Source organism: Corvus kubaryi, unplaced genomic scaffold (genome assembly GCF_017639235.1).
Source record: "Corvus kubaryi isolate FWS band 111438036 unplaced genomic scaffold, C.kubaryi_AGA036_p1.0 133, whole genome shotgun sequence".
Classification (NCBI taxonomy): domain Eukaryota; kingdom Metazoa; phylum Chordata; class Aves; order Passeriformes; family Corvidae; genus Corvus; species Corvus kubaryi.
In genome coordinates this window covers 23,254,564-23,270,144 of record NW_024580667.1, presented here as the reverse complement: position 1 = coordinate 23,270,144, position 15,581 = coordinate 23,254,564, and the positions used below count along the sequence as shown (strand labels likewise).

Genomic DNA, 15,581 nt, shown 5'->3' with positions numbered 1-15,581 from the left:
TTTGTAGGTACTTAAATACTTCTAGCATAAAAATGAGTCACTGACACATTTTGTACAACCTACTGTAAGCATGGGTAAATGCAAATTGTAAAAAGAAGCAGCTGCTTCCAGTTTTGGTATCAGCTTTCTACCACACACAGGAAACATGGGTGTTGCCCTCTGTATTTTGAACAGTGGCACTTAAGTTTCTGTCTTCTAGTTGTTTTGAAGAGAGATCACATGTCTGTTTTGATAGGGTGGGGAGATTCTCAAGGCTAAATGTCTACTGACAAAACTACTTGAGACAACTGAACCATGCATCAGCAATGGTAAATAATGTTTGTGGTAAAGGGAAAGAGCAGCTATTGACCAGATCCTGCTTTGTGGCAAGACTTCCTCCCTATACGAATGTAAGAGCACAGAATTCAGACTTACCAGCACAAAGGACTAAGACAGTCAATCAGGTTTTGATCTATTGCTCTTCAATAGCTAGTCTATAACATGGCACGTGGTGAGGAGCACCTATTGCTGAACAAGGAGTGTACGTGGTTTTAAAGTAACATACATGGGTTTTGTATCTGCAGAACATAATTTGTCTGGGGAAATGAAACCCTTTCACTTACAACATCTACGTATTATATCCCATCAAACTATTTGAGAGGAAAATGTGATTAATTATAAGGATTTTGACCATATGGCAGTATTCTTTCTTTAGAGAAACAGGAAGGTTAACATTATGCCATGTGAAGTTGTTTGCCAGTTACTGAGCAATTCTGACATGCTTGCACATATGGAGAGCAAGCAGATATCAGTTCCGCTTTGCTTAGCATTTATGAATCCATGCAGTGCTGAATAGAGCTGCTGCACTTTCCTCAGCAGTCAGCTGGGTTTTGTTCCAGTTTCTTGTGTGCTGCACTGTGGTCCAGCAGGCAGGCTGTGATCTCTAGCATGATCCTTAGACCTTTCCCAGCCGCCTGCTGCCCTCTGCTAAAGGAAGAAGCAGCTGTTAGACGCAGCAAATGTAGACAGCAAACAAACTCCTTCCTCCTCCTGCTCTCAAACCCGCTGTTAGGCCTGACCTTATGTGAGGCTGCTGGTAATACTGCAGGGCTGGATTTACCTAAAGCAGTAGTTGTCCCCTTGGTCTTTCCCACTCCGTCAAGGGCAGCATTTAGTGAGCCCTTAGGGTTTGGCTCAGTTTTCTTGTTTGCTTTTAAGTTTTGCTGATGGCAGAAAGTGACTTCTCATGAAGTTGGCTGAAAAGGCTTCAGAGTAGACAGAATCTGCCCAATAACATTTGCTATATCCTGAAATAAAATTTGGAAACACTGAGAAAGCAATGGCACGGGTTATTCCCTAGTTTGGAATGGTCTGTGTGCAGCACTGAGTTCTTCCAATGCTCATTTCTCCAGACAATTTGGAGCAAGGGAAAATAAATCAACACACCACTGTTACCACAGTCCTGAATTTGAGACTCCAAAAAAAATGCGGTGCTGGCATGAGTCAGTCATGAACTGTGGTTCATGTCACCTGCTTAGCCTAGTGCTCTCCTACAACTCATGTCTGTTACATCCCTTCCCTCCTCCATCTCCAGGAGCTGGGGTGAGACTGCTTGCAGTCATACTCTACCAGCAGGATGAAGAGTAAGGAGCCAAAACTGGGTCCCAGTCCCTCTTTCCACACTACTCAGCAATGAGCAGAGTTGAGCTGTACTGGGAAAAGTGTCCCCATATGGGATAAATGTTTGGAAAAACTTTCATGCAGGTGCACTCCCACCTTGGAAGGGAAAGTTCCCAGCAAAATTGGGTAGGCTAGTGAGAATTAGGAAGGTGGGTGACCACAAACCTCTTGTCCAGCAGATTTAATAGTAAACAATACCTTATTTTGGGTTTTTTGTGACATTAACTTTGTTCTTTTGTAGAAGAGTGAATTACTATGCTGTGTGAGCCCTGGATATTAAGATGATTGACTTGATACTTAATATTCAAGCAAACTGTGTATTTTCTGGTTTTGTTTAAAATCAGCAGTGAAGACTTGTTCTTTTCCTTTGATGTTTTTAAAAATGAAAGATTTCTAAAAATTTGATAGTAACAAAAAGGATGGAGGCCTGCTTGATACTTGATTAAAAATGGTTTAGGAAATTTCAGTCGATTTGGCTCCTGTCTTTTGAACTTAGGCAGACTTGACAGTCTTGTGTGCATCTTCTAGAACCTCAGATAGGCACAGATGTTCCTGGTATTTGTCAGTGCTTTTTCATAAATATTTCTCTGAAAAACCAGATTGCATCTGTTTTGAGCTAGGTCGGATGTTGCAGTTGAATCTGCAGTCACTGGTTCACGTGGGGTGTGTCAGATTCCAGGGCAAAATGTGTGCAGGTAACTGCACTCTGACATGGCTCCCAGTGGTGTCCTGGTGACCTTGCAAACACTGCCTCTGAGGCCTTGTTCAGGTCTGGCATAAAATTGTTTTATGCCAGGATGGCAGAACTTAGTCATAAGAGCAACTTTAGGATAATCTGTGGTCATGCATTTTCTTTTCCTTCAAAGTATTGTGGTTAAATGAAACCACAAATTTGCAACTGGTGGAAACATGATACAGGTAGGAAGGGTTTGTATGCCCTTATGTGCTTTATAACTGTTTTCTGGTGTTTCAGTCCACAGCGACTCCCAGCTTCATCCCAAGCAGAAAGGAGGTGGTTGGAGACAGGCTTTTCCTGTATCTATAAAACCAGGACTTTAGGTGTGCTTTTTCTTTTCTTTACCAACTTGAGATCAGTTTCAGTTTAGTTTTCAGGTAACTGAGTGTGTAGTAAAGGTTAAGATTTAACAAGCATAGTATAATTTGTTTTCCTCAGTAAGGCCTTTCACAAGTTTTTTTTTGTTACTGATTTCCTTTTGAATACTTTCTGCTTCCCTACAAGAAATTCAGTCATCTGATGGCTTCTTTAATCAATAACTGAAAACTGGAAGCTGAGTGGCCCCATTATGTGGTGTTAGATGTGGTTAGGAAGGAGGTGCGACCTGTGAACCCACCCTCCATATGAGCTGGAGCTGATGGAAAAGGAAGTGTTCAGCAGTTGAATTGGCACTCCTTCAGCTTGTTCCTTGAAAAGGGGTCCTACCCTTCCGAAGGAGAAGGTTATGCTAATAAGCATAGCTGCTTCTAGGAACACCCTGAAATATATTTGTTAATGGAAGTGTTTTGAGTAATTGATACATTCTATTTCAGAATTGTCAAACCTCCAGATTTTTTCTCAGAATTTTTTTGCTCTGCTAAAGGGAAAAAAGCATTATAGCCTTATAATGCAGGACTGAGCCTAGACTCAATCCCTGGCTCCAAAGGAGGGATTCTCTCTGAGCAGGATGAAGCCACCGTTTCAGTTTGCGGTAAAATGGATTTTTTTTGTTGTTCTGTTGCATTGTCTAATCTTTCCTGCTTGTAAACTCTGCAGATCTACTACAATAGAAGACTCTTGTTGTTATTGCAGTAGTTCTTTTAATAATAAAAATATAAATTTATTTTTTACAAGTTGCCAGTCAGAGATCATGGCAGTTCTGTTTCTGTGGTACATTTAATCCATTCTAGGTTGACCTTCTTGTTGATTAGATTAACTTTTGATCTTATGATACTGATTTATTGCAGTTTTCTGTCTTCCCTTTGCTAAATGAAATAGCTGGTGTTTTGTAAACCCAACTAATGCCATTGCTCAGGAGTGAATTTATTCAGATGAATTCTTATGTTTTGTGTAATGGTATAATTGATTTAGGAAAAAGTGTTCTGTTTATATAAGAGTTACATTTTCTGTAAATTAAGCCTGCAAGTATGTTAGTGTAGCCTTATTTCAAGGTATTTGAGTTTTTAACTGGAAGTAAAACATTGGAAGGTGTTTTGGGAGTAGTTGTAGGCTGCTGTTCCCAGTGATCCCATGACCTCTGTTTTGCTCTAGGAAGCTTGGAGTCACTTTTTGAATAGCTGGCCATTTTCAAAGCTTTCACAAGAGAAGGATGAAAACTACAAGAAAAAATGGCTTTTAGCCCAGAAGAGGCAACACTATCATTTTATGCTTAATGTAGGTAGGAAAATGTGTGAAATACTGCCGATATTTATAAAGATCTTTTTTTCAACCTAATTTCTGAAATGAGGAGCTTCCATTTTACTCAATCTGTGTGAGACTGAGCAAATGGCCACTTGAAGTTTGCTCTCAGGCTCATCTTAAGTGCATTGAAGCATTCCTTCCTGAGAAGGGTCAGTCTCACTTTTAAGACCAGCAGAAATATTTCTATAAAAGCATTTTCATACCTTGGTATTTTTCTACAAAGGGATATTTTCTCTGAAGTTGCAAAATCTCTGGTTTTGACTCTTAATTTCTTCAAAACTTGTATTAATGTTGATTTCTCTGGTAAAGGTAGTTAGCAGGGTATCAACAAAGATTGCAGTAGTGGGTTTTACAGGTTAATAATATGAATTTACTTTCCAGAGACTAATGGTTTACATCCTGTAATAGAATATGTGGCCAGTGGAAGAGAGAGCATTGAAGAGTAAGGAAAATACAGTAAAACAAAAGCCAGAAAGCTGTTCTGCTTAAGCAGAGTTCTTAGCTGGTTATGTGCCCAGCCCTTGTCATGTGCAGCTACAGTGGGCATTGCAGTGGTACTGAGTCCTTAAGAACTGGGTCTAGAAGTGGCTTTATGCATTTGTGCAGAGAAATCCTGTTCTTATGCATGAGGACAGGCTTCAGTTTGGAAGCTTATGACAGATGCTGACTTTGGCACACACTGACAGGGTGAAGGAGTGACCTGTGACACTGAAACACAAATCAGGAGTGGCAGCTAAATGCAACATGTCTGGTTTGTGCATTGGGGGTGGTGGTGGTTTAATTATTTTGTTTAAAATTCTGCAGAAGACACATGGCAGAAGCCTTGTTTTGAATTCACACAGACATTTGGGTTCTTCCCTGTTCAAAATGCCAGCAAGCTGCTGTGGTGCCTCTGCAACTTTATATAGATTGGAGAGGTTGTCTTCCTTGTTTTCTGGATGAGCACCAGTATCATATGCCACATGTACTTGAAGGGTCTGTGTTCCAGCCCTCAGATAGGAAAAAGTGTTACTGAGTCAGAGTACTGAAGGTGTAAGTAGAGGATAAAGGTTTGTGGAGTGAGAGCGTGAAGTGTGTGTTCAAGGTAGTGCAGAAAGAATGGTGCTGAATAGGGGATATACACTAGGAAGGGGAGAGAATGACTGTAGCAGGAAGAAACAATGTCTCATAGGCTTTTTCAGGACAAGTATTCAGGCACTGAGTCCAGTGTGTGCTTCTTAACATGAGAGGAGCAGGGAATGACCTTGGACTGAACTTCTGCATGTCCATGCTCCTTAATTGTTGCTGCACTCCTTGCAGTGCTTTGGACGGTCTTCACCAGCTTTTGTCCAGACAAATGCTGTAGGGAAAGGGAATCTTAGCAGCATAGGTGCAACTTGAGGCCAGAGTTTCATCTTGACTCTCCTCTGTTGCCCAGGATGGACATTCTCATAGAGCAGGAGATTGCTGTAACTAGTCACAAGAGATAGGGAAGTTGCTGGCAAGAGTTTTGGTCCTGTGCAGAAAGATCAAAGGTTGAATCTGGAAGATCTTATAAAAGGGGTGGCAAGAGAATTTTGTGTGATTTGAGGTAAAGATATTATCCACATTAGAGCTGTGACTAATTAGCAGGGTGGATTTTAGCATCCTTTATTACAAAGGGTGGAGAGGAGATAGTTATGAAAATGAAAGGCTCGATTTTGCCTATGATATTTTGCAGAAGATGACTTGGCATTGCTGACATGTCAGATTTGGTCAATAACAAAATGTATTTTGCATTTACTGTATACACACTGTAAAAGTGATGCTGAGTTTTTGTCAGTGGGATACTCACATTTTGAAATACAATGGAATTAATAAGAGGAATGCAATTGGTATTAATGTTTGCCTTTATTTTCTTAGCATATTGAAGGATAATATTTTGGCTCAAGTCATAATAAAGTTAATGTGATGGTAAGGAGTTGAAGACTGTGTAACTGTGAATACTAGCAACATGATTGAACACTTTTTGTGTTTTTTCAAATAGTTGTTTGATATAGTTTTATTGATACATGTCTTACAATTTATATTGCTTAATAGATTTTATTTTTATGATGTGTAAAACGTGTAGGTGTTAATTTATAACACACTTCCGTGATACCATTTTTAATGGTAGTGTTGCAGATATTTGCTTAATATTTAAAATGCTAATTACAGATAAAGCTCCAACCCAACATTTCTGTGTCAAACTGTGGACACTCCATAGCCTTCAATTAGTACAACATATAGAGATAATATAATGGTGGGAATTATGCACCCAAATTTAGTTAAATGACTACTGGTCTGGATTCTCTGAAAGTTGAAGGACGTTAGCTATACAGTTCTTATTTAATCTTTAGACTTCTCCTGGAATTACTTGCACAAACTGGCTTGCTTTGGTTGAAGTTGGAATGCTGACTGCCTATACATAAAACTAACTTTTCATATGGTGTTTATGGTGTGTTTCAGGGGAAGGTCCACCTTGAGCTGAGACTGAGTGAAGTCATAACAGACACTGGTGTCGTCTGCCATAAGCTCGCAACACGGTAGGTCTTGAAATGTAGCAAACAGTGTGTGGTGCTTCATTTAAAAAGAGTTGGAGGAATCAAAACATTTATTTGGACACTGAATGTTCTTAATCAGAAATATCCATATGAATTTATAGGGTGTGAGATTGTTCTCATTTTCCCTTCTTTTTCTCCTCACAGAATCGATGTAATTTTCTTCCTAATAGTCTTAAATGTTAATAAATCCCTTATCCAGTTTAGTCATGGCATAAATACTATAAAGACATCAAAGGGTAATATTAATGTCCTTCTAATTTGCATTAAGGACCTTACCAGCTAAGTAAATTTGTAGCACAACTTACATGGTGAGAGAGTGTTACAGAGCTGGCTTAAAACAAAAGTTTGCCATCGGTTACTAAGGCAGCCTCAGAATCAGCCAATCCAGTCTCATTTAAGTTGAAGCAGAGATGACACAGGACTCAAATGGCAGTAAAGATTTCTCTGTCCTCTGAGGAGTCACTGCTCTCTGGCCACACCAAAGCCTTTCAGGTTACCTCAGAAGTAGTGGCAGAGCTGTTTGGCTTCTGTGAGGAATCTGCTTTGTGTTCTCAGTCAGAAGAGTGCTCTGCTAGGAAAGTTCTGACCAGCCCAAGTTTCAGACCAGTATTTAATATCATTTTGTTGCTGCCTTTGCTAAGACTTTGTCCTGGCAATTTTTACATCTAGGACCTGTTAACAAATGCAGGTAACCCATATGGTGACCTCCATTGCTGTAGGCCCATTCTTGATATGAGGATGTGCTGGTGTAAGTGATCCTGCCTGCCTGTGCATGTACCCTCTGGCCATACAGGTCCTACCAGAGCACTGCAGTAGGTACATTCAAACTCTTTCTCTCTGCTGTGATGAGGCAGAGCGAATACCAGGGATAGTGTGGTGCAAGTTGCTGTGTAGGCTCTGAGCTCCTGTGAACTTGTTAATCAGGGCACAATGCTACTGGAACACAGCTGTACCTTTTTGAGAACAAAAATTGCCATGTCAGTATAGCTGTGCACCACCTCTAGCTGCCACCTGAGGACTCTCATTATGTCATTTTTCAGTGCACAATTTAAATATGACCAAGTGATGATGGTCGCACACGTTCTGAGAAACCAGAGCTCAAACCTGTATCTTCCAAGTCCTAGGCTGGCATCTTGTGTTTAAGTGTTGTTTGTATTGCTATTGGTCCTAAGGCTTTGCGGGAGAGGGGGAAATAGAAGGTGGGAAAAGGCAATTTCTTCCCTTTCTGCTGTCAGAGGGGGTGTATGTGTGTGGGACATACAGGACAGTGGGTTTATCACTGAGCTTGGACTGTCCTCAAAGCAAGCCTGGAGGATACTGTGCTTAGAGAGGAAAAGGAGCACAGTTGTCCTGATTACCACGTTGATGTGTTTTTTTGCTTTGGTCTTTCTGAAAGTGTCTACTGCACTCCTTAGATGTGATACAGCCACAGAGCCCTCTGTCCGTATCCTTTGAACCCTAATTGTGGATTGACACCCTTTGATGTCCGTGACTCTGCAAACACAGATTAACTGCAACGTCCTTCCGCTCTTGTCTGTTTTGATTAGTTAGGTGGTATACTGAAGGACCTTCAGAAGTGTTTGCCTCTGTTTGTTTTATTCTGAGAGTGTGTCATACCACAGCCAGCTGTCTTTTAAAGGTTTTGTCTTCAGTTAAGTGGGACCTGGTAACATTACAGTACCAATGGATTTTTCAGTGAACTTTCTGAAATGCCAGAAATAGGTGTCTGAAAAGGTCCTTCTTAATACAAAATACATGCAGCTTCTTGCTTCATGAATAGCAGTAAGGCAGCGACTACTTTAACAGTGTGATTTTCTAGCTTTCTATTCATTTTGGCCAGACAGCTTTTAAATACTTACTCAAATTTTTGCTTATGTATTCTTGATTTGAAGACTATTCCATCAACTTTGTACAATGCAGAGAAAAAGACTTCGATTGGTTACAAAGCATTCTGTAACCATGATTTGCTAGGTATTGTTCACTGTATTAGCTTCAATGTGTAGAAAAATCATGAGGTTTTAACCACTGAATCATAATGAGCCCAGGTTTCTTAGAAATAAAATTTGAGAATCGGAGCTCAAGCAAGCTTTTGTCTGCTGAAACTACCTTTTCCCATTGCTGCCTTCTCTTCAGTATCTGACCTGGACACTCTGGTCTTTCTAGTTTCCACATTTATTTGTTATTTGAGAGGTAAGGGAGACTAGAGCTTAGCAGTTCAAGTAAGAAAACTGGGAAAGAAGAATGTTTCTAGAGTATGTAGTGCAGGTTTTCATGGCAATGTGTCTTAGGTGTGAGAAAGAAGGGAATGATGAAGGGGAATGATTACATCGGGGGGAAAAAAAAAGCACTTCAGAATGTAGTCCAGCATTTTCTCTATGCCACACTACTTGCTTCAGGAAGGTCTACAGCAAACTGCAGCTCTTAACATTTTTCCACATGATCTGAAATGTCTTTCAGGTTTATTCATAGATACCTTGGTTCTAGTGCTTAAGCATGTAAGAAAAGTGTGGTAATTAAACAACACTCAGCTAAATGTCTGTGTAGCTGGAATTTGCCAGTGAGGAGAGCAGCAAAGACAGGAGAGGCAGAACCTTTGGTAGAGGTAGGTCATGAGTGAAAAGCAGAGCCTAGGTTTTTTGGGGAAGTGCAGCTTCCAATTGAGTGTTGTGAAAATAACTGATTTTCTTGTGAATATCTCGTGGATGTTACAGTGAGCAAGTAAGACAAGGCTGTAAAAATATGCACAAGAATCTGGAATCACTTCATCTTAAAAACTGACTTGTTCTGATGAATCTAATGCTTGTCCTGTGAAATTCCTTGACTCTGTTTAAAAAATATATATTTAGGGGTTTTTTTAAATGAAGCATTTAGCTACAAAGATAAACAATACCCTGCAAATGACCTCATAGATATAACTGGTTGAACAGTTCAGGTTTGCAAGGAGAACAAAACCTGCATCCAGTGGGGCAGCTGTTTAAAAATACCTTAGAGAGACTTGCTTTTTTAAGCCCCAGAATAGTGCTTGTTTTCAAAGACCACGTATGTAGGCTAAATGAAGACTTGGCCTAATTAGGAAACTTTTTTACCTCTCCAGAAAATATGATCTTACCCATAGGTCTTTATCAGTGTGCCCTCTGAGCTTGTTCACATTGCTGCCACCTCTGCATTCCAAAAAGCCTGGAAAGCAGCTGGGGCTGAGCCAGCCTGGAGTCCCATGGAGCATGCTGTGAACAGTCAGCTGGATGAATGAATGGAAAAATTCATCTGAATGGAAGGGCAAATTAAAATATTTAAGTGCTGAGCTCTTGAACATTAAGTAGTAGATTATTAAAAAATGCAGAAGGCAAGTGTGCTTCCCCTGCAGAGGAAGCAAAAAATTCAGTTCAAAAACTGTTACCTAATAGCTACTCCTTAGGAAGCATTCAATGCTTTCATTTGGTCTTAAACCACGAAGCTGTTGTGCTTCATCAGAGGCCCTAGTCTCAGCCAGCTGCTACAGCACAATCTCCTGGACTGAATCCCCACAAAAGAGATTAAAAGGAGAAGCATTAGTGGATTTAAAAGTTACATTGATAGTACAGATGTAGGCACCACACTCACACTGCTTGTGTCCCCTGGCAACTTCTTCTGTCATACTCTGTAAGAGCCACAACTCTCACTTTGGATGCTCCTTCTGGGAACACTTGCTACTTGTGGGCTCCCTCTGTGGGACCTGGTGGAAAACCTGATGGTCCTTGTGACTGGCTGCCATAAGTCTGTTGTATCCCAGTTCCAGGGCTTGGGATGCAGGCCCTTGATGTGTATGTTCACACTGTACAGAGAGAGCAGACCTACAGCCTGCTGACCACAGACCCTTGCTGGAGTGTGTCAGATAAAGAACAACATGCATGGACTTTGTGGTCTGGTACCTTTCGGTATCTGCATTTGTACTAAATACTGTTGTGCCATGTAGTGAGTCCCCTTGAGTGTTGGGAAAAAGAAGGTCTTACTAAGTAGGTGTGGCTTCTCCCCTTTCTGTCTTTCACTCACAAAAGATCTCGCACTGTGTTCCTCCACACTTTTTGCAGCCACAGCCTTCTGCACAGTCAGCTGCTGCTTGTTGTGACTATCAACATCTGGCCTCACCTTCCACTGGTTGTGAAGGCCATCTCCTGTTTGTCACCTGCCAGAAATGCATCTGTAATTTTATGAATATTTTTAAGATAGGCCACGGAAAGAAGTGGTCAAGACTTTCCCATGCTTCTGGCTGCTTGTGTCCATACACACCCCTTTGTGCTGACACACAGCTCCTGGCAGCTGCTTGTGCAATGTTGTATTTTATTTTTTTTCCCCTCATGTTTTTTCAGCTGAAACAGGTTTTAATCCTGTGTATCCTAGAGACTGCACTTTCCTTTTTCTGTAGTGCAGAGGAAGGAAAATGACCAGGGAAAGATTCTCTTTCTGCAGCCATGCTGGATGGAAGTGTTTGAACTAAGTCATGAACAGTGTGTGTGTAGCCATATTACATGAATACGTGTGAAAATCAATGGTATGTACTTCTCCCTAAATTTTTTTTATGAGCCACCACTTCCCACATACAGAAACTTTTCCTGCTTTACAACCGAAGTACTCGGAAAGGATCCCTAGACTTTTTGTGAACCTTTCCCCGCCATTGCTAGAGCTGTTTTTGGACAACATATTTGTGTTTAGCACAGAAAGGTGGTTCCCCAGAGGCTTTAAGGCCTCCGGGCTGTCCAGACAACTTTGTCTCATCTGTCAGATTCACACAGGCAAGGGACAGCAGATACATGCATTTGTATTTATTTAATAAAGAGGAGGGCTCCTGTAGATAGCTTTGTAGCATTCTGTAGCCTTTGCTGTGGTTAAGTGACTAGAGGCAACATTTAGAAGCAGTGTTCTGTATTTAGCAAGATGACATCTTGCAGCATGCCTGAAGGAACAGGCCACTGAACTCCTGTTGAAAGTCAGAATGAGCTGGGAGCCTGGCTCCCTGATCATCCTTTGAGAATTCCAGCATGTGTATGTAATTAGTCACATTTAAATGTCTGTATTTATTCAGTGTACCCAGCTGCTCCTTCAAGTGTTGTCTTATGTCTTGTCTCTTAGTTTTAAAAAAGCTTGGAAACATCTGCTTTGAAGAGCTCACCCCTTCTCCCCCCTGCTTCTTTTATTCTCCCACCCAGTAAATCTATATAGTTAAATTAAACACGTGTGCTTCAGAGGCCACTGCTTTCTTTCATATGTAGTGACATGGTTTTCCAGTAAACAATTCATAAGTCTACAAATACATAATCAATGCTGAAATTTTATTTGGTAAATGAAGCTTTTGTAGCTCTGGTATGGAAGACATGGCTGGTCTGCATTAATTCATGAATTAAATGCTGTGCAACTCTCTCAAGGGCTCTACAAGGTGTATTCCATTCATGTGAAACAAAGTTGAATGGGCAGTTTACAAGAGCAAGCAGGAAAGGAGACAATAAATAGGTATGACATCCCTACGATAAGTGCTTCAGGGAATGTTAAAAGAACAGTGACTGATCTGTGGGCTTTAAAAACCTTCGGAAGAAGGAGGTAAGGAAGAAGGTTTTATTTGTCAGGTGTGGTTAAAGCAGAAGGTCTCTGCCTAGGGGTGGGAGTCCTGGGAATTGGTGATGGTTCCCCAGCCTTCCCGGCCATGTGAATAAAGCACAGAGCGTGCAGTGAGCAGCATCTGACCTTCCTCTCTGATTGCTTGCATTATAGATCTGAATTTCCTTGTCCATGGGCATTGCTGCTCACTGGTTGACAACCACTGCCCTAAATCAGATTGACTTTATGCAACTGTTTAAAAGTCTCTTATGCAATACGATGTTTCTAAGGTTATAGTAAATGATGCTTCATTTTGAAAATTTCAGAGGCTCAGCCCTTCTCTTTTGTTGGTCACAACTCATGAAGGGCATGTAAAGTCTGGTTGGAAAGGTTGAGATAATGGCCATTCCTGCTTTTAGATCAGGAGTCTGGATCCTAATCTAAAGCATAAGAGGAAAACACAATCCCGTCTTGTCTGGTGCAGGTTTGCTGTTTTCTCCTGTGATTGCATTTGGAGACACCTTGAAAAACTACAGGAATGTAGCTAGTCCTTCAATCATGGAACATGCTTAAATGCATTTGTGTAAAATTAAAACATACAAGCATCATCTTTGAGTCATCTGAGAATTCCCCTTTACTAACTAGCTTGTTTCCTGCTTTTCTCGCTTACATTGGAGCTAGTTTACTTTCTAGTACATAGCTATCTTAATCAAATACCAGGAATTGGTTAAGAATTTGTCTAAAGGGTTGGATTAAAGAGAAAGCTTGGAACTACATGGCTGTATTTACCTACTGATGCTGAAGACCAAATTTTGTGGTCTTTCTGATGCTGTTAAGAGCAGAAAGCAGGAGTGCAGGCAGAGTGACCAGCAAAGTTTTAGATAATAATACTTTTCTCTGCTGTTTGGTTGGGAGGGGTTGGTTTGTTTGTTTTTCTGAATTCAGTTTTAATGCAGTAAACACTTGGACTTATTAGCTTGATGACATTTCTTTAATCTCTCATAGTAATCTGGTTTTCTGTAACAGGTGGTGGTGACGTCTAGTTACTTGTCAGTGGTGCAGAGCAGGGTTTGCTCCTCTCTTTTGAGTGTGGTGTGTCATATTCAGTATTTCCTTTTCCAAAATGGAGTTGGTGTTCTGTGAAAGCGTCAGCAGGAACCAGGAGGTGTTTCTTCATGGAGGCAATGTTTTGTCGCTTTGTGAGGCAGTAGTGCTCAGTGTCAGGCTCTTGATGGTATGTTATTGTGGTGCAAGGCTGCAGCTCCTATTGAGTGTGGAGATAGCCTGAGGCCAGAGCTGGCAGTGGCTGCTTTTCCTGTGATGTTGCAGCTCTCGGTGCTCTTTGCCTACGTCCAGAATGGGTCCATGAGCCACCCAGCCCTCTTGGATTTGCTGCTTCCAGTTTAGAGAATATACATTTGTGTTGCTTTAGAGAAGTTTCTACTCTGCTGCAGAGACATACAGCCAGCTTTGAACTCACTTCAGGGTCAAATAAAGCTTATTTTCCTGCGTAAAATATGACCTGCATCAATTAGGGGGAAAAAAGGTATTGCTAACTACAAGAAGGTCAGTTTAATGTATGCATCAATCAGGTGAACTCACAGTATTTTGAAAAATTTCAACTTCTGTTTGCTCCTGGGAGGGAAAGCTAATGAAGGCATAAAGTGGTTTCTCGGCTTCATTTTGGATAAACTCATGCATCCATTAAATGTGTTACAATCTCCTTTCTCTAGAGAGCAAGCCCTGTATCAAGCTGTGGCTTTTCCTGCAGGATTGCATCTTGATCATGCTTTTAATCTTGTATGGGTTTCATAACAAACTGATGGAGGAAAAGTGCTCAGAGGTTGAATCACGTACTATCTGGTACTTTTATCATGGAATGCTGCAGTGCTGTGGGTTTTGGGATTACAGAGGGGAAGAGAGAACAGGTATGTATCTTTATAAAGCTTTAGCATGGTGCATCAATTTTTTCTTCTTTTCTCCCAGCTCTCATAACATTGAGTTTACACTGCCTCTGCTGTGCTTCTCCATCCCCACCATAGCCTCTGTTGACTATTTTGTAGCCTAAATCAAGTTTCAAGTGTTCGCTCTCCATTAAACCTCTGATATTTAGAAATACTATCTTCTGCTACTGCTGTGTTTCCCACTAAATGAAGTTTGTTTCATGTTTCTTTGTTTTTGTATTCAGTGTTTCTTCAGTGCTTCGCCTCTGTTAATGAAATTCTTTGTTTATGCAAATCGCATATGAGTGTCATTTTATCTGTAATCCCAATCAACAGCAACTTCAATTAGACCCTCCTCCAGCAGAACATGTTTTAAAGTGCTCACCATTTTGAGACTGAATAGTCATCACATGACTCTGTGGAATAGGTATAAAACTCAGTTTGTAATTAAAGACTCAAATGTAAGTATTAAGTCATTCTGTTTCAGTAGTAAATGCTGCTGTGTAAATAACGTGACAGTACTTCCTGTTTTACACAGAATAGACATAGACTGGGATTATAAATGGAGGCAAATTATTCAGTCATAAATCCTTATGGTAAATTATTTCATTTCTAAATGTGCTTGAGATCACAGTGTTAGGGTGTTTTGAGGGCGTTAGAGAGCATTCCTGTAGTATCCATGTTTGTAAAAGGTGCATGGATTTTGAGAACTGTGAGTTGTTAGCACCTTTGATAGGCTGTCAGTGCCCCAAATGTCTGCAGTTTTTACTTCACTGATGTCCTTTAATGATGATCAGCTGGAGCAGTTCAATTACAGTTGAGGTAGGGCCCTAGGAAAAACTGGATGAGCTACCTGTCTTGCAACACGACCTGTATCAAAAGGTTCTTTGGAGTTTCTTTGGAGTACATGGTGTTTAGCATAATACAAGGGTGAACTTGTACCCTGTTTCATTCTGAATGACTTCTGGGATTTCTATAGCTTCTGTGGCAGGCACCATCCAAAACCAAAGCTAGAGAAGTTTCTAAAGGAGCAATGTGATGGGGCACAAATTACAAATGTCACTTGTCTCTGCAAATTTTTCATCTGTTGCTCCAAGAACAACACTTGCCAGTATGATACTTAGATAGCAGAATGGAACTCGGGACAGACCTCAAGGAAGGATAGACATCAAGATAGAAATAGGGGAAGCTGGAGGGTGAAGAGGAAGTTGCAGGGCCCCAAGTATTGAGGTTGGATGATTTTGGATGATTTTTTTTTTTTTTTTTGGTTGGTTGGGTTTTTTTTTGTTTGTTTGTTTTTTTTTCAGATATAAGGTACACAATGCCTGGGAAGCACTTGTCATTAACTTCATTGTTCACAGAAGGACTTGTTGAGAGGAAGTTATTGCAAGAAGTCTTAAAGTGGATGTGGCAATAATGAGAAAGTATCTCTTG

The 15,581-nt window shown here is 40.7% G+C and overlaps 1 protein-coding gene across 2 annotated transcripts in view; it reads left to right on the top strand.

Annotated features, from left to right (window-relative positions):
* RASA3 (RAS p21 protein activator 3) overlaps nucleotides 1–15,581 on the top strand; it is a 132,266-nt gene that overhangs the window by 67,671 nt on the left and 49,014 nt on the right. For both annotated transcript variants that reach the window (XM_042039408.1, XM_042039418.1), the window contains exon 5: nucleotides 6,542–6,618. In XM_042039408.1, coding sequence (XP_041895342.1) covers nucleotides 6,542–6,618 — 77 coding nt within the window. The remainder of the gene's footprint in view (nucleotides 1–6,541; nucleotides 6,619–15,581) is intronic.